This window comes from Leptodactylus fuscus, chromosome 4, assembly GCF_031893055.1.
Source record: "Leptodactylus fuscus isolate aLepFus1 chromosome 4, aLepFus1.hap2, whole genome shotgun sequence".
Classification (NCBI taxonomy): Eukaryota; Metazoa; Chordata; class Amphibia; order Anura; family Leptodactylidae; genus Leptodactylus; species Leptodactylus fuscus.
Genome location: NC_134268.1, coordinates 26741816 through 26765533, shown reverse-complemented (window position 1 = coordinate 26765533; position 23718 = coordinate 26741816). Strand labels below are relative to the sequence as shown.

Sequence of the window (23718 nt, the reverse complement as noted above, 5' to 3'; positions counted from 1 at the left end):
TTATGAATTCAATGATTTTGTAAATGGGACAGTGCTTATTCCTTGAAGAGGTTTTCTAGGACTTACAAATTGACGAGCTCTGGTTCGGATAGTGTAAGGGAAACGGAAAGTCCGCAGAGGAAAGCTTTGTGGAGTTTTTGTGAAAAGCGCTGTGGGGAAAACAACAACTAAATAAAAAATTGGAATTGTTGAATTGTTTTTCTTTCCCATTCCTCCCATAAAGAGTCAGTAAATAATATGCTATAGCTGAGTATTATACACAATGCTTTCTTCTTTACAACAGGGGGAACTCTGGTATTTGATGAGGCAGATATAGAGCTGCAGACGGAGAACATCCTCATTACAGATGGAGGCGCTCTTCAGGTACTCACACCCTGATACTTATTGTTCTATGGAAATTATTGGCCGATAACATGATGTTAAATGGAATTATTGGGGTATCTGCAAATTCTGCACTGGCCATGTGGTATTTTTCCATCTCCTAGTCATTTTAATGGTGGTGATCAGGCAGAATCCTCCTGAAGGTCAAGCACAACACATTGTTTCCACTAGCTGAAAAAAAATCTGCATTTGCCACCCAGTGAAATGAATGGGGGGCGGATTTCACGATCTGATTTTGAGTCGGAATCCACCTCAAAATCAGTCGTTTGAACATACCCTTGAATTAAAGACTTCAGATGTTTCACATGTAATTATTTTTCCATCTCTGTTTAGATTGGAACCGAGCAAGCCCCATTCCAGCACAAAGCAATAATCACCTTACATGGACATTTACGTTCCCCAGAGTTACCATTATATGGGGCGAAGACGTTAGCTGTGAGGCAAGGAACCCTGGATCTCCATGGTGAATATATGTAGAATAACGTGCATTCATATTCTGGGGGATAACAACCTTATACCTGATACTGGATAAATAATCCAATGTAGGACAACCTAAGCCTCAATACAGAGAATTCCCCCCATACACATTAGAGAAAAGTTGGTTGAACCTGATTTTGGTTGGACTGGACAACAATATTATGAGCATGTTTCCTCCTGAATATTTACAGATGATGTCAGAGAAAAAGAAGGGCATGTTGAATTATAACACCCTTTTACATCAGAGGAGTCTGTCAGCAGTTTATTCCTCTCTTCAAAATACATGCACCCCTGGATGAGCTAAATGTGCATGTCTTTAGGGGAGTCGGGAAGAATGACTTAAAGGGGTATTCCTATGTACATACTTATTTTTAAATTTGTAGATAATTATAAGTAAAACATTTTTGCAAATATAAGTAATTAAATATATTTTGCAGAGTTTTAAAGATTTTCTCTAAATATATTGTGATCACAGTCTTGTTGTCTTGATTGGTTGCCATTGGCTACAACCATGAATGCAGAACCATGAATGCAGGTCAGAAAATCAGCCATGATTTCCTTATTGTGGCCGGGATATCTTCTGATACATGTAGTGTCCCTGTCTGATAACCCAGCTACAATAAGAAAATAATGGCTGAGTTTTTGACCAGTTCCAGACCATAGAAAGTTTCTGCATTTGTGGTCGTATCCATTGCAACGGATCAAGATAAAAGACTGTCACCACTAAGATGGTTAGAGGAAATTTTTAAAACGCTGCAGAATTTTTAATTACGTATATTTACAAAATTGTTTAACTTTTACTTGTCTACAAATATAGATCTGATTATGTACATGGGAACACCCCTTTAAGGGCAGACTTGCTTTATCAAAGGTATATGGCCACCTTAAAAGGGTTATTATCCAAGACCTCAAACTTAATGACTTATCCTTGGAATAGGTCAGACTCTTGACCAACATGGATCAGCTGTTATTGGCTATTAACAAAAAAGTGAAGTTACCTCATATATAGATTACATTACTTACCTTACACTATTCCACAGTCAAGAGTGTAGCAATAGGGGGTGCAGTGGTGGCAGTCACTACCGGGCCCTGGATTGTGTCGGGGCCGCAAAGGTCCCTCTGCCACATAAAAGATACCACTATTCCAAATGGCATGGGGTAGGTACCCTGTTTCCCCCAAAATAAATCATCCCCCGAAAGTAAGACATAGCAGAGGTTTTGTTGAATTGCCTAATATAAGGCACCCCCTGAAAGTAAGACATCCCCCAATAATAATAACCTTTCTGCGTAAAGATTGTATGAAGAAAACATTGCAGCTAAACACTGTGCACGATGTTCCTTGTGCACAGATATGCCGGCTGCTGACGCCGCTGTGATATGTTGTATCCACTGTTCCCGCTGCTGTAGGATGAGCTGGGGGATGCCGCTGTGCATACACTAAGCATTGTATGCAGCGAGGGGGCCCACTCTCCAAGCTCATCCTACAGCAGCAGGAACAATGGATACAACGTATAATATCACTGCAGCGGCAGCGGCCGGCTTTCCTGTGCACACGGAGCACCACACACAGCGTTCAGCCAGCTGCAATGTTTTCCTTTATACAGTCTTTACACAGCAAAAACATCTCAACGTAGCGCAGTGGTGGCAGCAGCACACAAAAATAAAATAAGACATCCCCTGAAAATAAGACATAGCATATCTTTAGGACCAAAATTTAATATAAGACGCTGTCTTATTTTTGTGAAAACAAGGTAGGGGCACCATTACTGATTTTGAATTGGATCCCCGAAGCTTCAAGGAACACTTCTGTCCACAACTATAGCTTTATATATTTGTAAAGAGCTGCATTCATAGCTCCACAGATTTTATAGTATAAATCTCCCTGCATTCCCTACAAGCTATCTGTCTGTACAGATATTGCTCATGTGATTTGCATTCTGATAGATTTGGTCTTCACCATAGAAAGTTTACAGCTTTCTGTGGATTATGGGATCTGGACTAAGCTATTAGGGTTTCTCTAGCGGCAGAATAGTGAATGCAGCTCTGGAGTATAATTCAGACTGCAACTCAACCCCAGAGCATAAGTAATGCAATGTTTTATAAATTATTTCACTTTTTATGTAGATTATTTAATATGTAAATTATAAAGTGATTTGCAATATTGCAAAAAATTGGGAAAAATGCATATGTTTTTCTAACTTCTAGGCATCCCTGTTCCTGTGACATGGACCAGACTTGCTCAGACAGCGCAGTCTGGAAGCTCAACTCTAATTCTACAGAAAAGTGTGACTTGGAAACCCGGAGATGAAATCGTAATTGCATCAACAGGTGACAGGTACATATCTCTGAAACAATGGGGGAATTTATCACACCCTTTAGATGGGCAGATATTGTGGCACACATTTGGTTCAAGTCCTTTTCTTGTGCCAAATGGATGCCAACCATTCTGAGTTTCACGGTGAATGTGTGCAGTGAGCAGGGTTGCCCCAGTAGAACATACTGTATATAAAATGTAATAACTCATACCATGTTCTACAGGAAAACAACACCAGCTTCTAACTAGTGTGGATCGCCACATCGGAATAGCCTTAAGAAAGGCTATTCATCTCTTACCTTTAGACGTGATCTCCGCGGTGCCATTCCTTAGAAATACCGGTTTTAACCAGTATGCAAATGAGTTCTCCGCAGCAATGAGGGCGGGCCCCAACGCTCAAACGGTGGGTGTCCCCACTGCTGCCCGAGAGGTCACTCCAGTGACGCCTCCATCTTCAGCTGTAACCCCACCTCTTCTGTCTTCCGTCTCGGTCCAACCTCCGACCCCTGTGCAGTACACTCCTGTATTGAACTACAAGAGCAGGCTGGCAGCCATTTTTGGGATGCTGCTCTTGCTCTTGTAGTTCAATACAGGAGCGTACTGCGCAGGCGTCGGAGGTTGGATTGAGATGGAAGACAGAAGAGGCGGGGTTGCAGCTGAAGATGGAGGCGTCGCTGGAGTGAGCTCTCAGACAGCAGTGGGGATGGCCGTTTGAGCGCTGGGGCCCGCCCTCATTGCTGCGGATAACTTATTTGCATACCAGTTAAAACTGGTATTTCTAAGGAACGGCACCGCGGAGATCATGTCTAAAGGTAAGAGACAAATAACCTTTCTTAAGGCTATTCCGACGTGGTAATTAGAAAAAATCTTGGTTTAGTGGTAGAATCCCTTTAAGTACCCCAAAATGGTGCCATTGAAAAATAAAGATTTATGTGTGTCACAATATGATCATCTTTACAAACATATGTTCCCTCCTTCAAGATGTCTAGCCTCTATGTTGGATATTGTATTGACTAGTTTCATGAGAAATTGGTCTCCTTAACCAATTCAAGCTTGGTAATGGTGGACACTATTTTTTCAGCTAGTGGGTAAAAAAGGCGACATGCCTTATCTTCCCACTGATTCCGTGGCTGAGTCAGCTGCGGCGTCCGTAGCTCGAGACGCCCTCCTGCTTAGGCTCATTCATTCGGGCTTAATCAGGAGCGGGATACCACATTAGGATACTGATGCACTGCATCAGCTTATTGTTGCGGCTAGCCACACAGAAAAGTCACACGGCAGAAAAGTTTTACATACCCTTAGAGTTCTCGAGTTTTAGATAAGGCCCTTGTGTAGAAGGGGGAGGAGGGAGTAGGAGCTGTGCTATTCCTCAATACCAATACAATGGAGTGATCTTGTGTTACCCCCTCCAGCTTTACAATATAGGTATTGTCTTTTATTGTAACCCTGCTGTCAGATGATAGTGAGATGACCCTGACCCGGCTTGACGGTGTACACAGCACATGCTGAAAAGTGATCTCTAAATTATAGTAAACCTTAACAGTTGATGTAAAAAATAAGTTATTTTCTGCTAATAAATCTCTGTACATAATTTAAACTTAATTTATTATCCTCTGACAGACACAGCCAAAGTCAGAATGAGAAGAGAACTATTCTGTCTGTATCGGCAGATGGTACAAACGTGACCCTAACAGAGCCATTACTGTACAAGCATTTGGGGATTTCGGTCACCCTACCTGATGGCACTGTTTTTGAAGCCAGAGCAGAAGTTGGTCTCCTTACAAGAAACATTGTTGTCAGAGGGTCAACCAATATGGAATGGAGCGACACCATACCCGCCTGCCCGGAGGGATTTGATACCGGTAATGTCATGGCTTGTTCTACAGTATTACAAAATACAAGTGCTGCCCACACGGCCACGCATTTTCTGTGGTCTACTTGGTGACTTGACGGTGTATATTCCTGAAGACCATTTAATGGTCACCTCCTTCTATCCCATGAGATAGACTTGAAAAAGTTGAGTCTTTGAGTTTAAGCCCAAAGAGTTTAATTAATGGAAAAAAAGTTAAATATTTCAAAAATTTGATAAATGCAAGGGGGCTGATATATTAAGATTTCTGTCATGTGCAATTGTAATCCATGTCTCTGCTCGTATGAGATGTTATGGTAAATCTGTTAAGCCCACCTTAATCCCCAGCCAATCGAAAACTGTTGAGCATGGTAGAAAATTAAAAAATTTAATTTATTGTTTTTCACAATGGCTTCCACCAAAAATCCACAAATTGCAAGCTTTGTCATGCTCTGTATACCAGAAAACTTAAACCTTTGAACAATCACTTCTTTGAAACATATGAGGACTGTATGTAAGTACTGTGGTTTATGCTTTACCGTAGGCTGAGTGATATCCACTTAAGACCCTTTTACATGGGCCAGTGGTCAGGCAAATGAGTTTTCGTACAAACGCTCACTCCTGATCATTGCCCTGTGTAAACTGGACAACGATTATCCAACAAATGAGCAAATGTATGTATATTGGCCGAAGGTTTCGTTTATGTGAATCTGAAAATTTTCACTGGTCCGAAGCTTATCTTCTCTTTAAAACAGTGGATGTACTGCCACCATAAAGAAACTGAGGGACAAATAACTGCATGAGCGATCAAGCTTTCCTGATGCTTTGTGCGTCAGCCATTGGTGTAACTAAAGTCTTATGGGCCCCGGTGTAATCTTTTGTCCAGGGCCCCCTACCTCATCCCTACAGTGAATTCTTGATAGTTACGGATGCTAAGGAGTTTAATGAACCTTAGTGTGGTTAGGGTAATGTGTGGGTCTCCTTGGCTTATGGGTCAGATGGAAGGTGTAATTTCAGTACTTATGGGCCCCCTAAGGCTCCTGGGCCCTGATGCAACTGCACCCTCTGCACCTCATCAAGTTACATCCCTGGCATCGACTTCTCTGAAGTTTTTTTTTATATATTATTGCTCTTTTTCATCTTGATGTTACTTTAGGTGAATTTGCCACACAGACATGCTTCCAGGGAAGATTTGGGGAGACAATAGGAAGCGACCAGTTTGGAGGATGTATTATGTTCCATGCGCCACAACCCGATCAGCTTCTGTCCATTGGAAGAATAGAATATGTGGAGGTACGTGTGTAAAGCTAAAAATAGTGAGCCCTACTATAATAGGCATATTTCTATACTTCCAGGAGATCCATTATCTTCTAATCACATCCACATCAATATCTTCATCCTGCTCCACATCACTTTATTGTTGGTTATAACATGTATATTGTAGATCTGTAGATATTAATGTAGATGGTGATTTTTTTTTTTTTTTACTGCACAAGGTGTCCAATACAACACATTCCCGCTGATCATGAATAGTAAAACAGAAGATTTTGGCCTATAAGCAATTCTATCTCAACATAGAAGTCAGATAATTATTAGGAGTTGCCTCAAAATATCTGTCTAGCTTTGCATTGATACATTCTCAATGTTCCTGCATAACTACTGTAGACAGATGTGTCTAGAGTCTGAATCAGCTGAGTACCAGCATTTGTGAGAGCTGTAATGGTGCCCAAGTATATATGTACCCTGGTGGTAGATTATGTAGCCGCTATGGGTCTTCTGAGTGTGGGGGCCCAGCTCTAGTTGCTTCTGTTCTCTTTCCTCTTGAATGTCAAGATCCCGTGCAAGACTTTACCCTATAGGTGTTTTTGACCAAACCCATGAATGGGCAAGGTTTATATGAATAAACACAAATTATTACACATATTTCTTTTGTAGGTTTTCCATGCAGGACAAGCTTTCCGGTTAGGCCGGTACCCAATACATTGGCATTTAATGGGTGATGTCATGTACACATCCTATGTACGAGGTTGTAGTATTCATCAGACCTACAACAGAGCAGTGACCATCCACAACACTCACAACCTACTTGTAGAACATAACGTCATCTATGATATCATGGGTGGAGCGTTCTTCATTGAAGATGGCATTGAGCATGGAAATATACTTCAGTATAACTTGGCCGTATTTGTTCAGCAAAGTACCAGCTTGCTCAATGATGACGTTACCCCAGCAGGGTTCTGGGTTACCAATCCAAATAATACAATAAGGCACAATGCCGCTGCTGGTGGCACACACTTTGGCTTTTGGTATAGGATGCACGATAACCCAGATGGAGCTTCTTATGATCCTAATATTTGCCAGAGGTTTGTTCCACTTGGAGAGTTCTACAATAACACTGTTCACTCTCAGGGATGGTTTGGCCTTTGGATTTTTCAAAATTACTTCCCAATGGTTGTGCAAAATCCCAGTTACTCTTGTGGTTCATCCATACCATCCCCAGCTATTTTCAGATCTTTGACCACCTGGAATTGTCAGAAAGGAGCAGAATGGGTCAATGGTGGCGCTCTCCAGTTCCACAACTTCACCATGGTCAATAATGAAGATTCTGGCATAGAGACTAAAAGAGTCATTCCAACTTACGTGGATGGATGGGGAGAAACCTACGGGGCTGTCCTCAGGAATGCTATCATTGTAGGACATCTGGATGAGCTAGGACTTGGTCCAGCTTTCTGCACCGCTAGAGGCATCACCCTGCCATTTGATGAAGGACTCACTGTCTCATCTGTAAAGTTCATGAACTTTGACCGCCCAAACTGCGCAGCAATCGGTGTTACAAGCATTACTGGGTTATGTACTGACCGATGTGGAGGCTGGAGTGCAAGATTTAATGGAATACAGTTCTTTAATACATCCAACAAGGCGGGATTTAGATGGGAACATGAAGTTGTTCTAATTGATACAGATGGGACCCTAACAGGTAAAGACATGAATAAGGCATCCATCCAAAAAATGTACAGTCACCATATAAATATAGTCTTATTTGCAGACAGTGTGTTATAGAGCAGGAGGAGCCTAATTTTGTGGTCAAATATTTGGTATAACTTCAGTCCATAGATGAACAACTCTCGCTTGGCAGCCATTGCCCCAATTTAATTTCTGTGGAGTAGTATGGAGTGAAAGGATGGCATGCCTGGGAGGGTCTGGCAACCCCCATACAGATGGTGGACAATTCAGAACCCGGAGGAATCTTCAATTAGTGTATTGTACCTCTATTATTTTGAAACTTCCAGGTGTATAACTTAGGCTGGTATCCTACCTTGTTCCAGAGAGACAGTCTCCCATACTTTTCTTTAGTATTCCCTTAGACCGTATTCACACAACCGAGTCCTCTCCAGGAAATAGGGACCATATTTCCTGCACTGAACTCGGCTGTGCGAAAGGAACTCAATATGATGCACTGAGCTCCATCACACAGACTTGTTCAGTCCATGGACCACACTTCTCAGATGTGACTTGGTCATGTGAATATAGTCTTAGGGTCTGTTTACCTTCTGCCTTGTCCTGAGATCCATTTCTCCTTCTTTTGACTCTATATATGAGTGTGAGGATCTCCGCCCATTCATTTTGGGCCTACTTCAGAGCGGGAAGCCGCGACAGTTGTGGCAGGTGCATTATGGCCCTATTCTGACACCGTTTCCCACGTCAGAATCAGGACCAAAATACGCCATTCTGTGCCCCGTATGAACGTGCCTAAAACTCTGGTGTGGACACCAGAGCTGAGGCAGCGCCATGTAGTGGATCCAGGCCAGGTAGTCCCTACTTATAACCACTGCATTCTAGCATCCACCCCAGGTCTTATCTTAGTCAAGTCTAATGTCTTTTCTGTACATTCTGGGATCTGTAATTCCTCAAACTTTGGTTTGTTTCTGTGTTCGGATTTGGTCGGCTGATTTATGCTCATTGTTTTCTGGGTTCAATTCAGATATGGACAGCCCAATATTGCTTTTTTAATGTTCTCTGTCATTTCATCCGCTTTCTACTTGTATGTCTTAAATCTGCCCTTCAGTTCAGTGCTCCTTTCATTGCTCCATCCTTTCCTCCTTCCACAACCATCAGCATTCGGCACCTCTCATCTTCAACTACTATAGGTGAAGTCCAATTTTGTGATCTTGTGCACAACATTTTGACTTACCATCAATTCACAACTAACAAATATATTTTGGGTTGATACAGGAAAAGTAGGAGGGAAGGTGATACCTAAAAGTGGCCTCCTTGATCCTTCCCAGTGCAGCCAAAGCAGTGACTGGAGCGCCGGCTTCCCTGGATCCGTCTGTAACGCCTCCGTCAGCTTCCACAGATTGGCCTTCAATAACCCATCACCTTCTTCTCTTCTCTCAAAGGATGTCATCATCTCAAATTCATTTGGTATGTTCATGATATTAAGTGTTTACTGTTTCAAATGCTTAAAGGGAATGTCTACGCTGAAAGGATTTTTCCAAGACTATGGTATTAGTGACTTATCTTTTTTAAGTATAATAAGCAGAGACCCAGGGGAAGTGACCAAACATAAAATAACAGTGTAACTCACCTCTCCAGGTCTCTGGCGTGACTCCTTGCTGTTTTCGGCCAAATGATCAACAGTCCACAAGTCATGCCTGTGATTGGGCCTTAGCGGTTCCTGCGACAGGCAGAAGCACCAAAAACAGCAAGGAGTCACGCCAGAGCCCAGGAGAGATGAGTAACGCTGCTATGTTATGTTTGATCACTCCCCTCAGCTTTGAAGTGACCCCGGAGTATAATAATAGCAATTTTGGTTCAGACATGAGTGAAATAACCAAATATTGAAATAACCAATGTGAACAAAATCAGATCAGTTATCCTGGGTGATATTTGGTTTCAGGTATTCGTCGATGAATCGGCCAACCCTAGGACAGGATAACCACCACATGTCTGTGCCATTATACAAGGTTCATGACTGGACACATTATCAAAATTTTTTAGTTTGTACACTTTTGAAAGCTGTAACATTTTTTTCCTTTGGGGTTATTACATTTTTTTGCATCTGTTTTGAGGGATACATTGAGCTTTATTTTTATGTTATTTTCATTTATACAAGTTTTTTCTTTTACTTAATATTCAGGAATTATTTTTTTTTAAAAAAGTAAAAACAGTCTGTATTTCACATTTTCTCCTTAAAAAAAAATAAATAACAAAATGCTACAAAAATATTTTTTAAATAGTTTCCCCTCTCTCCATTATGATAATTTTCATGTAGGTAACACATAGTTTAGTGTCACTGGGGACGGGGCTAGAACCTGTGATATGGGTTTGGAAATGGCATTCAGTTTTTTTTATTTTACTTTAGTTTTTTTTTATTGGGAAACATTGACATTGACAATAATATTTAGAGATGAGCGAGTAGTATTCGATTGAATACTACGGTATACGAAATATTCATACTCGATCGAATACTACTAGCTATTCGCAGTAAATATTCGATTCAGAACCAGCGTTGATTGGCCGAATTATATACAGTGTATAGCATTCGGCAAATCAACGCTGGTTCTGCAGCAGGCTCGTCCTTGCTAGTCAGGAGAGCTGGCAGCTTGCTGTTACGAGGGAGCTTACTTTTTCTCATAGGAGTGAATTGACTAGCATTGATTGGCCAGTGTACAGCATTCGGCCAATCAACGCTGGTTCTGCCAGAGGCTCGTCTGTGAGGAGGCGGAGTCTAAGATTGGACCAGAGCAGTTTCCATTGTGGTCCGATTTTAGACTCCGCCTCCTCACAGACGAATGGCAGAACCAGAATGCTGTACACTGGCCAATCAACACTGGTCAATTCATTCCTATGAGAAAAAGTAAGATCCCTTGTAACAGCAAGCTGCCAGCTCTCCTGACTAGCAAAGACGAGCCTGCGGCAAATCAACGCTGGTTCTGCAGCAGGCTCGTCCTTGCTAGTCGGCAGAGCTGGCAGCTTGCTGTTACGAGGAAGCTGACTTTATATCAGCGCAACTGCAAGCTCTGTGCAGTTAAAGCGCACGGACCCCATAGACTATAATGGGTTCTGTGTGCTTTAACTGCACAGCGCTCCTAAACACTCTCCTCCTGCTACTCGTGGACTTGGTGACTCTCCTTTAGTCGAATAGTGGACTCCCCTGAAATGAGCATTTTTTCCCATAGACTATAATGGGATTCGATATTTGATCGAGTAGTCGAATATTGAGGCTCTACTCGAAACAAATATCGAATCTCGAATATTTCACTGTTCGCTCATCTCTAATAATATTATTTCGGTAAGGAATCTATTAAATATAGTGTGGCATACTATATTGGCGGCTTATTTTGATTTGCTGTAACTTGTACACTCTGTATAGCACATGAAGCCTTTCTATAATGAACATGAAGCCCACTTTATTTCACCTTCTCTAAATAAAAGGTAACTTTTATTTTTAGGTGCCAGCCATGTACCTTTCCTCCTAAAACGTTTGACACACCCAAATGGATGGATGGCCTTATTACCTAATGCAGATTCCTTCAACTGGTATTTCTATGGAGTTGATTTCATCACAAACATTTCCTATTCGGCTACATTTTATGGATTTAAGGTGAAGTCAAAACATCAACCCCGAACTGTGTGACCAGATAACTGGTGTTACCGTCAGATTTCATTATTTCTGCCACTTCCAGTAACTTTACCATATGATTGTATTCTATATAGAGTGAGGACTATGTGCTGATATCCCACAACTTTACCCAGAGTCCAGACAAGTTCCAAATAATTGATACCCGCAATGCGTCCACACAGCCGGTGAGCTGGAGCAATAATAGCAATGGAGACTGGTACTTCAACGATAACACAACCACCCTGACCTATCTAGGTAGGTACATGCCTCACTATTACATACAGTAAGTACTTTCCTAATCATTAATTATAGAGCAGAGGGATCGGGTGATCTGATTATTAGGATTTTTTTTTCTGTTAGTTTATTAAAGGGGATCTATCATTAGAATCCTGTTTTAAGCTAAACCCACGTTGGCATAGCCTTAAGAAAGACTATTGTTCCCCTACCTTTAGATGTCTTCTCCGCGCCGCCGTTCCTCAGATATCCCAGTTTTCGTCCATATGCTAATTAGTTTTCTCACAGCACTGGGGGTGTCCCCGTGCTGCGAGAAAACTATCCAGCGCCACCGCCTTCTTGTTCACCGCTTCTGCCTCTTTTTTCCTGTTCGGCCACACGAAAATGGCTGACTGTGCCCACTGCTTACATGAGCGTACGGCATGCAAAGTACGCTCGTGTAAGCGGCTGCAAGAAAATGGCTTCAGACATGCGTAGTCGGCAGAACCGACTACGCATGCCTGAGATTTAGATCCAGAACACACCGGAAGAAGAATCATCGCGGTGGAAGTGGCCAGAAGAAGAAGATGAGGCGGCACTGGAGAGTTTTCTCGCAGCACTGGGGACGCCCCCTAGTCCTGTTTTAAAGCAGGGGACTGCCCTCAGTGCTGCGAGAGAGCTCATTTGCATACCAAAAAAAAAACGGGATATCTACTGAACGGCCTCGTGGAGAAGACATCTAAAGATAGGAGAAGAATAGCCTTTCTTAAGGGCCTATTCACACGGAGTAAAATGGAGTGTAATTTGGAGTGTAATTTTTACACGTGTAAAAAATTTAAACGCGTATTTCGGAGCGTTTTTTTTTACACTTGGCGTTTCAGTAGTGTTTACGGAGTGTTTTTTGGAGCGTTTATGCGTGTAAAAAAACACTTCCGTAAACGCTCCAAAAAAACGCGTGTAAATTCTTTACACGTGTAAAAATTACACTCCAAATTACACTCCATTTAACTCCGTGTGAATAGGCCCTTAGGCTATTCCTACATGTTTTGGTCCATTCACATGGAGGAAAATGGTGAGGAATTTGGTGTGGAATTTCAGCGCTGAAAAAAAAGCCTCCCATTGACTTCAATGGGTTCCTTTTTCTGCTAGCAGAAACTGGTGGTATTCAATTTATGTCCATGGCTCCAAGTCTAACTTTGTCTAGTTTGAGTATAACATGAGTCTGGGCTATAGAGAGAGCAGGTAATAAAATTACTTCATATGTTACTCCTATTTGGTAAATAGGAAAAAATAGGAAAAATTTAGATATCATGTTTATGACCTTATTATGAGATGTAGGCTACTGTCAGGCAGACTGTGTTGATAAGTCTTCTACTTATTCATTTGTTTGGTTTGTAAGAAATGAGAGATGGATGAAAGAGAATATAAATGCGGGATCAGACTACACAGGATTTGTTTGTAGTCTGTAACCATGGAGACACATCCTATTAATATTATAAATGTGAAAGTTTGTGAGTTCGGATGTTCGGATGTTTGTTCCTCAATCACGGAAAAACCGCTCCACCGATTTGGCTGAAATTTTCCACAAACATAGTTAATACACTCGATTGCGCAATAGGCTACTTTTCGTCACAATAGCACACATACGTTTGTGCCAGGACCCCCACAAACCCCAAACTCACACCACCATCTCTGCAATCTCACACAGTTTGGACCATAGCAAGCCACAAAATTCATATTGCCCTCTACAGCCTCGCCCCTAACCCCACACAATCTCATATACATATACTTTACCACTTTGCCCCTCACCTTAACGATACTCCAGGAGGCGCTCTATAACGCTCCGGAGCAGCCATGTTTGCCAACCCCCACCGCTATGACAATCCGCGAAACCGCCCACCCATGTCAATACCCCTAGGAGGTCTAATAAATGCAAAAAAAAATGTTTAAAAAAAGTAAAAAAAATATAAAAAAAATAAATAAAAAGGATTAAAAATTCAAATCACCCCCCTTTCCCTAGAACATATATAAAAGTAGTTAAAAACTGTGAAACACATACATGTTAGGTATCCCCACGTCCAAAATCGCTCGCTCTACAAAGCTATACAAATATTTTTCCTGTTTGGTAAACGCCGTAGTGGGAAAAATGGTCAAAAGTGCCAAACCGCCATTTTTTCACTGTTTTGATTCTGATAAAAATTTTAATAAAAAGTTATCAAAGCAATAACATTTCCCGAAAATGGTAGAACTACAAAGTACACCCAGTCCCGCAAAAAAAGATGCCCTATACATCCCCGTACACGCACGTATAAAAAAGTTATGGCTGTCGGAATATGGTGACTTTTCAAAAAATAATTTTTTAACACAGTTTTGGATTTATTTTAAGGGGTCAAAATGTAAATAAAACCATATAAATTTGGTATCCCCGGCATCGTAACGAAACACAGAATACAGGAGACATGTAAATTTGGTTGCACAGTGAACGCCGTATAACCAAAGCGCGTAAGAAAGTCGCAGAAATGCATTTGTTCTTCAAATCCAACCCCATTCTGAATTTTTTCCCTGCTTCCCAGTACATTATATAGAGTAAATAATGGTGTCATCATGAAGAAAAATTTGTCCCGCAAAAATTAAGACCTCATATGGCTCTGGAAGCGGAGAAATACAAAAGTTATGGGGTTTAGAAGGAGGGGAGTCAACAACGAAAATCAAAAAATGCCATCGGTGGGAAAGGGTTAACTTCAAATACTTTTGTCCCAAAGTCACTATGTCAAGTTTCTCACAACACCGTATATATAGCAGCTCAAATACAAATTACATCCAACACGAAAGTCTCACGTATTCTCTGAATTATAGCAAAAACAAGATACAAACTTACATTTCATATCCCATCCCTTATACACACCACGCAAACCCTACCCGCGCCTGTATATACCCACTGCTACAATCACCGCAGACCAAGTCGCGGGTACCAGCTAGTAGGTCTATAAAGTAACTGGAAACAGAAAACAGTTCATCTTGTTCATTTGCAATATGTCATAGCGTTCAGGGTTGATCATTACAACTCCAAGCCAAAATGTAGAAAATCTATAGTGAAAGCAGACATTCTAAGAAATTAGCCTATATGTATTTATAGAGTTCTCTTTCTACTCCTAGTGTCTGGAAGACGCAGTCTTCGAAGACGTTCCGTGGCTGGGACACTGGACACAACCATGTCAAACACCAATGTAAACCTGTTGGTCTACCAATGCTATTTTAAGAACTGTGTTCCACCCCCTCCCCCACCCATACCCAGCCCAACCTCATATCAGGAGTAAGTCATACTGGATGGTAACTTGTAGATCACCATTTGTAATTCTCATATTGCATCAGAAAATATCTGCAGATGAGTTATTTCTAGTTCAACTATTTGTATGTAACTTTATGTAAAGTAATATTGATATGATTTATGTCCTGGGCAGAATTTCATTTGACTGGCTCAACCCTTTCTTTTTCCTCATTGTCAGAGAGTCCTTAAAGTAGTTATCCACCAATCTAATATTGAATACATATCCTTAGGATAGGCCATTGATATTAGATCTGTGGCGGTCCAACAGTGGGGAGCCTTGTCGACCAGCTGTCCCAGGATTGTTCAGCTCCCAGTAATGTTTATACATGCCTAGAACTCACTTGCCTACAAACTGTATTGGTGGCTTTAGGTACTGCAGTGCTGTCCCATAGACTGCAATTAGGCTATGGAGAAGTACTTAAACCCACCGCCATAAATCGCACATCAAGTGAGTAGCAAGTTCCTGACATAAAATCCACCTTAACCATGATGTCCTGGCTGAGGGACCACCTACAGCAGATCTAATATTGATTGCCATCAATATTACAAAGGTAGATAACCCCTGTAATATAACAGATATTCTATTTATAAACATGTACAAGCCATACACAGCCAAGTGGGCTGCTAAGGGCTCATGATGGAAGGGGGCCCAAATCAGGTTTCTCCATCTTCCTTCTTTATTTGTAGTGTGAACATGCTGAGGGCATCTCAGCTACAGCAGGGACCTCCACATTAAGAAATAAGAAAAGTTGAAGCAACTAGCGTTGAGTGAGTAGTATTCAATCGAATACCTCGCCGGCATAGGAATGACGCTCGCAACTCTGCGTCTGAAATTTTTATGGTAAATTTTTCAAAAATGCAGCTTTTCATCATCCAATATGTGGATGAGATGAAGTGAAAACTCATTCGCTTTCGCGTTTCCATATGGTGGGACCTTAGCCTCAATCAAGTTTTTTAGTTGCAGAGGCCCATGAAGTCCACAAGGGCACTCCAGCATGTTGAGGAACAAGAGTTAAGTGAGAGTCTCTACAAGTTCCAGATTTTGTTGCAAGGATAGTCTTCTCTCTGTAGCCAAGTAGAACATTTTCAAGAGAGTATATTACGGTATGTAGTTTATAAGCAAAAATTTGGCGATTAGTCTAGGTAATATTTGTACAATATTCATCTTGTCTTTCCAGTTTATGGTCCAATCGTTCCTTCTGGGAATCGTCATCAGAAAATAATAACACAGTACCGAAAGAAGGATCCAGTGTTGTCATTCCAACAGGTAACTCTGAGGGAGATTCATTATTCTTCTATACCTTTTGTCCAATCTTTTGGGTTTGTAACTTTTTAAATGGCTGTTGCGAAACTACTTCCATATGAGGGGACATGCCAAGGGCATTACTCCATTTATACCAGTTTTCTGGTGTAAATGATGCCTGAAATCAGCCACGATGGCCTGCCAGAGGATATACCTGATTTATGACTAGGCCTGTAGGCCAATATTCGACTACTTGAATCGAATATCGAACCCTATTATAGTCTATGGGGGGAAATGCTCATTTCAGGGGTAGGCAACGTTCGGTCAAATAATACTTACCAAGTCCACGAGTGAGGGTCGGGCTGGATCCTCCGAGAAGTCTTCTCCATGCAGCGTCCCGCATCTTCCGGCTCTTCATTCACTCTGCCAGGCATCAGGCCTGGGCAGTGCCGACTGCGCATGCCCGCATTACAAGCGGACATGCCCACGCGGCTCTGCCCAGGCCCGATGCCTGGCAAAGTGAATGAAGAGCCGGAAGCTGCACAGAGAAGACTTCTAAAGGTAGAAGAACCAGCGTTGATTGGCCGACTGTATAGCATTCAGCCAATCAATGCTGGTTCTGCATCAAACTTTTACATTCGAACAGCGAGTGGTACTCGATCGAGTAAGAGTATTCCGAATACCGTAGTATTACTACTCAATTGAGTACTACTCGCTCATCTCTATCAAAATATATACAATGTTTGGTCCTGTGCCAGATAAGCAATGAAGAGACTGAAGCATATGGTCTCTTCCAACATCCTGATCAGTGGGGGTACCATGTTTTGGAACTCCACCAATCTTATAATGATGACCTTCCTAAGGATAGGATTTTAGTATGTCATCGCTGGGGAGTAAGGAATGTCCCCCTGATAATACTTTTCCATGGCTCTCTACTGTCATTCCTTACCGTCCTTCTGATGATGAAGGGATATTGGTGCTCAAAGTAACGCCACTGATATCTCTGGCCCCAGGGTACATACCGTCAAAGCTGAAAGTGTGCTGAATTCAACATTGTCAGCTTTCCAGAGGTCTATAAAACCCACTGGTGCCAGAGGAAGTGAAAGGTCCACTTTAAGTAATTTCCAAACTCCCACCTTTGTTTCATCCTCAAAGTAACATTGTATAGGAGATGAGAAAGAACTCTAGAATTATTCCATAGCTGTATATTTCCAAGTTCATCAAACATTGTTTTCAAGCAGGATGAAATTAGTCCATCCCTGCGGCAAAATAAGCTGATCTGATCTTAGAAAACCCTTGACCAGTCTCCAAAAGATCTCAATGGTTGGGATATATTACTTTACATTAGATACTTGAGTTCTTGTGTTTTTTGTTGACTGTAATTTAAAATATCTAGATTATGGGGATAATGTCACTCCATAAGGAAAAAACAACCTGAATGATCACAAAGGATCAAAAAACCGCGCTAACCTGTGATAGCATTAAAACACTTTATTGGCACACTATATAAAAAACACACGACACCGAATTTACAGCGTTTCGGGGTGATTCCCCTTTTTCAAGTGGTCAAACAGAGCAAGGTTGAACCTTAAAATAAACACACATAAAAAATAAAATTACCAACATGAAAAAATAAATAATACAGTAAAAATTAAATAAAATATATATATGATATAAAATATAAATATGCATCATTATATATATATATATATTATTAAATTTTACTGTATTATTTATTTTTTCATGTTGGTAATTTTATTTTTTATGTGTGTTTATTTTAAGGTTCAACCTTGCTCTGTTTGACCACTTGAAAAAGGGGAATCACCCCGAAACGCTGTAAATTCGGCGTCATGTGTTTTTTATATAGTGTGCCAATAAAGTGTTTTAATGCTATCACAGGTTAGCGCGGTTTTTTGATCCTTTGTGATCATTCAGGTTGTTTTTTCCTTTATGAGCACTGTTTTTCCCTACGGGGTAAACTGTTATAACTGCAGCCATATTTGACCTATCAGCTCCCTGAGCTAGCTACAGACCATTCTGTATGGATCAGCTCGGTGCAAGGTTGTGTTTTTTTTTAATGTCACTCCATAAGGAGAGATGGCCTTCTGTAGATGAGAAACTAACTTGATAAAAATCTTAAATTATGCAGTAAAGGCTTCTGGGAAAGTCGTGCATGATGTTCAGGGTGCTTCCTATAGAGGGCAGCATAACAGAGGCACTGTCTCCCTATTTACATCTTGGGAGACAGATTTGCATATTCCTCCCTTAAAATATCTAGTCAAGAACAGAAGAAAAATAACATAAAGCTCTTCAGCTATCATGTTTGTTTTGGCCAATGTGGGTCAGTGGTAAAAATGTTGAGTTGATTTTTGACTGTTTCTTGTTGTCTCATCCCAGGCAAGTGGGTTGTAGCTGACGTAGTAATCCCATCCCTGCATAAACTTATCATCTATGGTGTTTTGGAGCTGAGAAATCTCACCAATTCCACAGCCCCGGGTGCACCCACCTACACAAGAACTGTACTCAATGCTACATACATCTCTATCCAGGTAAGGAACACAATAGCCATACCTGGTCAAAATTTTATTATGAATAGCAATAGGAGCAGCAATTCCCCAGTAACTGCTGGAAACCTTGGGAAGGGGCACAAGAGACAGTGAGTCCTAAGCTGAATCCCCCCACTGTCCCTTCCTGCTTACCTAGTCCTATCCTATGTAATAGGCGGCAACTTGGAGACGATCCCTTCCTGTGTACTGTATGTGAAACACAAAACGCAGACAAGACATACAAAAACAAAGGGAGGTCAGCTAGCCAGCGTTCGGTAACAGTCGAGCAATGCAGTGTCAAAATCGATATCCAAAAGAGTAGTCAATAGGGAAAGCCAGAGGTCAAGAATCTGAATACACAAAATAACAGCAAGAGAAAAAGCCAGCACGCACAAAGCAATAGCAAGCATCCATGTGAATGTGAGCCAAGAATAAATAGGGAGGAAGAACCCGCCCTGGACCTGATAGGAAGGCAGGCTGTCAATCACAGGGCAAAACAAAACTTAACTCTTAGAGGAGCAGAGGAAAATGAAGGAGATGGGTGTGGAGGAAAATCAATTAACAAGGTGAATGAATAGGACAGTGTTCAGACAATGCAACCAAAAACTCTAAGCAAGTTATCAAACTGCACACGCCTCCTGCACCGCAGCATGCGAGCAGAGAGTGGCGCAGAGACCCAAACAGGCAGAGATGTAACAGTTATAACTACTTTCTGTCTATTATGAGTAGGGTGGGAGATTAATAGGAGGAACAAAGGATGACCCATTCCAAGGAGAATTACATATTATACTAAGAGGAAATCATTCAACCCCAGAGTTTCCATTGCCAAATGGACCAAACCAAGGCTCAAAGGTTTTAGGTAAGTTTAGATATGTAATATTGTGGACATGTGAAGAAAACATGGACATTACATATTTATGGATTCCTTCCATCTTTTCTGTGTAGGAGTGTTTGGTCAATTGGACCTACATGGACTTCCTCGCTCTGTGTATAGGACAAAGCTGGCAAACACAGTATTAGCAGGATCCCAATCCATCACCCTCACAGATCCAGTAGACTGGCAGGTAAGTTTCATTTGGTTCACTCTGAGGAGAAGAAAAGCTGGGGCAAAATGAAAATGTAAAGAGTTACATAGATACATAGTGGATGATTTTGGATGAAGACATCAGTCCATCAAGTCGAAACCTATAACCCTACAGTACCCTAGTGTTCTGAATATAAAGCTGGGGTTGAATTGGTTGTGGTGGCCAGCTTACTCTTCAAGAAGTTCTGGAGAAGTTTTCCAATTAGACTGGAACTTGTGAAGTACAGTTTGGGGTTTCACTCGAAAGAATCAGACAACTTCATTTTATGAAAGACTTTTATAATCTGCTTATTATAGCTTACATTTCACCACACTTTCCTTTACAAGGTGGGAGAAGACATTCTGATCACGACTACCAGTTATAGTGCTTGGCAGACCGAAACAAGAAGTATCATTACTGTTTCCTCTGACCGGAAGACCCTCACTCTAAATGCTTCCCTCAGCTACAACCACTCCGGTAAGTGACAGGTACTCTCTAGTTTGAATCACCAATTTTTAATTTTTTGTAAACATTCTTTTATTAAAGATTCTAGAGTATTTTAACATCACAAACCTTGTAAATTTAATTATACTATTTTATATCTCCAGCAGTCCCATTGAAATGAATAATGAACAGAAGTCCCTCAGGGTTTGGAACTAATCGGGTGGGGAGGAATTGGGTGGAGTGCACACAAACCAGCAATAGGACCAGTAATTTTCAGGAATTTTATTTGTAACCAAAGCGGCCCTTTCTCAAGTGCACATACAACTGGCTTGCAGCCTTTCTAGCGTGCCTCCAATATGAGTTTAAAACACAGTGCGTCCCATAGCGCTTTACATAAGAGTTGTGCCGGCCTCCCTCATGCATACAATTAAGCCTGTGCTCATGTGCATAAGTTTAAGTTTACCCACGAACGCCACAACTCTTATTTAAAGCGCTACGGGACGAACTGTGCTTTAAACTCATATCGGAGGCCCGCTGGAAAGGCTGCAAGCCAGTTGTATGTGCACTTGAGAAATGGCCACCCGTCCGAAACTCATTGTGCTTTGGTTACAAATAAAATTCCTGAAGATTACGGTCCTATTGTTGGTTTGAGCGCGCTCCACCCCATTCCTCTCCACCTGATTGGTTCCAGACCCTGAGGGACTTCTGAGCTCTGTTGGGAAGAGGGATTGAGGTACACACACTGCAAGGAGATGGACTGGGCCTTCAGCAATGGACACCACACTTCCTCTGGCATGAGGGATGTGACACCTGCCTCCTGAAACCTGTGCCACTGATAGTAAAGTCTAGCTGATGTCCCAGTTCTGTGAACGGGTTACTGAATCAGGGGTTGCCAATGTGCTTGTCCATCCCAAATTGTATCCCAAGTCGTACGAACCCCCCGCGAGCAGTAAGCTGCTCCTCTCCTAACTGTTGCACGAATTCTTCCCAGCACAGGAATGAGCCTTTAAATAGTATGGTCTCTTCCAACCATCACAGGCAAGCCTTGATGTCAGTGTGTGGGAGTGCAGATAACAACCTGGGTGCAATTCATTTCCACCTCATAAGAGACAATGTGCCTGAGTAACAATGGCTAGAGAAAGCCAAGCCATATCACATGCCATGCCTCAGTCCAACCACACGCGCAGTGTAAATAGCAGCTGAGTTCCACCCCACCAACCTATGTGACTAGCTATGTCACACTACCTTACAAATGTCACAGCTTATCTACTCCTCTTCAATGCACAACGACCCCTACACAGGTCACAGGACACGTCTAGAAGCCTCTGCAATAGTCCTCAGTGTACATCTCTAGGATATTATGGTGCAGGGGGCTGCTGTAAAGCATACCTCTAAATGCTGTTAACAGCAGCTCAGGTAAGATGGCTGCCCTCACAATATTGTATGGAAAATACAATAATTAGGTGAGAAAATAGTAATCTATTTCATGTTCTCATTTTAATAATAATATTTTTCTTTATTTATATTTTGATGACATTTATTAATTCTATTTTTCTTCCAGCTTACACCTATCAAGTACCAAACACAACCCTGACTTACACCCTGGCCGCTGACGTGGCTTTACTTAGTAGGAATATTAAGATCATTGGTCAGGACTATCCTGGTTGGTACAGCGAGTCATTTGGAGCCCGAGTTCTCGTCAGCACATTTTCAGTCAACAACATAGTATATCGAGGTAATGCAGAATTTACCAATTCTTTCTATAATAATGGAGAATTTCTCTCTATAGCTCTGGGAGTCATCCTGCACCATGACCGGTGCCATTGGAAACCATACTGACCCCATAGAATACTATGGATTCAATAGAGAAGAGTCCAGAGAACCAGAACCATTACTAACCATTGAATGATTGTGTTTTTGAAGGTAATGCAAGAATTAAAAACGTGGAATTTTACCACTCAGGACAGGAAGGTTACAGAGACCCCACAGACCCGCGGTATTCATTGGCTTTCCTCAATCTTGGAGAGGTATATGTTCAAAAATTTCTTTATTCCTTTTTTTTATTTTTGGAAAAAATGTGATTAAATAGATTACCATTCTGGATGTCATTTCCATCATAGCTCAGGAATAGAGCACACATTTCCTAATCTGTGTATTCTTTGGGAGGAATATTTCGGTGTTCACAGTCACTTCCTGCTGTGATTTGCCAAGAGAAATGTGGAACAGAAAAAATATAGATACTTTTTCTAAAAATGCACAAATCCACAAAAGTGATTAACAAATACAGTATATACTTTGTTCTTTAAAGATATTATCAAATGAATCCTATGTTAAGGGCTGTGCCTTCCACAATGGATTCTCCCCGGCTATTGGTGTGTTTTTCACTAATGGAATCGACATTGATGACAACGTTATTTTCTTCACTGTCGGAGAAGGTAAGCCAACGCTGACATACGCAAAAAGTAACCCCATAGTAATGAACAAAATGGGGACCCCATATGGTGCTGGATAATTGCTTGTTTTTCCTTCCATTTTCTTCACTGATTACCTCCTCCCTTTTTTTTTTTACCAAAAATACAGTTCTATAGACAAAAGATTCCTTCACATCCAAGTACTAAGGAGATGGGACTTGTCTTGGCTATGCCCGATCTCTCACCAGGTCCCATAGCAGCCTCTATGGCTGTATGCCCATGTATATATGATGACTGCAAAAAGATGGCTAATTAAAGGGATAGTGGCTTGTTAAAGGGTTTTTCTCAGGAATATAACCTTGTCTAAATTTGTAAACTTCTTAATGTTAATTATTTTTGCAAATATAAATAATTACGAATTGTGCAGCATTTTCACAAATCATTTTAGTGGGTACAGTCTTTTGTCTTGATCAGTTGCCAATGGATACAACCATCAATCAACAATCCCCCACAGTGGATCAAAAATGGCTTTAGAAGACTCCACACACCTACATGGTGGTCTCTCCCTAAGGAGTGACAATATCCCCATAATTATACATGTCATTTATACTGCACAGTGAAAACTATACACACAAATTGCAAAAACAATGATGGAATTGCTGTTTTTCTTTTATGCCCTTCCCCCCAAAAAAAACATTACATGCACCCCAAAAATAAGACGTTTAAAATTGTACTCATCTCACAAAAAATAGTCCCTCGTATAATATTGTAGCAAAAATTCAATTGCCCTCCAGCAACGGCTGTAGAGAATTCTCTAAGTATG

The 23718-nt window shown here is 41.3% G+C and overlaps 1 protein-coding gene across 1 annotated transcript in view; it reads left to right on the top strand.

The window, feature by feature from the left end:
• The window catches only part of LOC142200097 (fibrocystin-L-like), a 169166-nt gene that overhangs the window by 122643 nt on the left and 22805 nt on the right, over positions 1–23718 (top strand). Inside the window, exons 43-60 of the mRNA XM_075270161.1 lie at positions 284–363; positions 715–844; positions 3064–3193; positions 4793–5034; positions 6178–6314; positions 6957–7998; positions 9255–9446; positions 11477–11628; positions 11742–11901; positions 15016–15172; positions 16366–16454; positions 18828–18979; positions 19706–19835; positions 19922–20040; positions 20388–20517; positions 22046–22219; positions 22408–22511; positions 22793–22919. Coding sequence (XP_075126262.1) covers positions 284–363; positions 715–844; positions 3064–3193; positions 4793–5034; positions 6178–6314; positions 6957–7998; positions 9255–9446; positions 11477–11628; positions 11742–11901; positions 15016–15172; positions 16366–16454; positions 18828–18979; positions 19706–19835; positions 19922–20040; positions 20388–20517; positions 22046–22219; positions 22408–22511; positions 22793–22919 — 3447 coding nt within the window. The remainder of the gene's footprint in view (positions 1–283; positions 364–714; positions 845–3063; positions 3194–4792; positions 5035–6177; positions 6315–6956; positions 7999–9254; positions 9447–11476; positions 11629–11741; positions 11902–15015; positions 15173–16365; positions 16455–18827; positions 18980–19705; positions 19836–19921; positions 20041–20387; positions 20518–22045; positions 22220–22407; positions 22512–22792; positions 22920–23718) is intronic.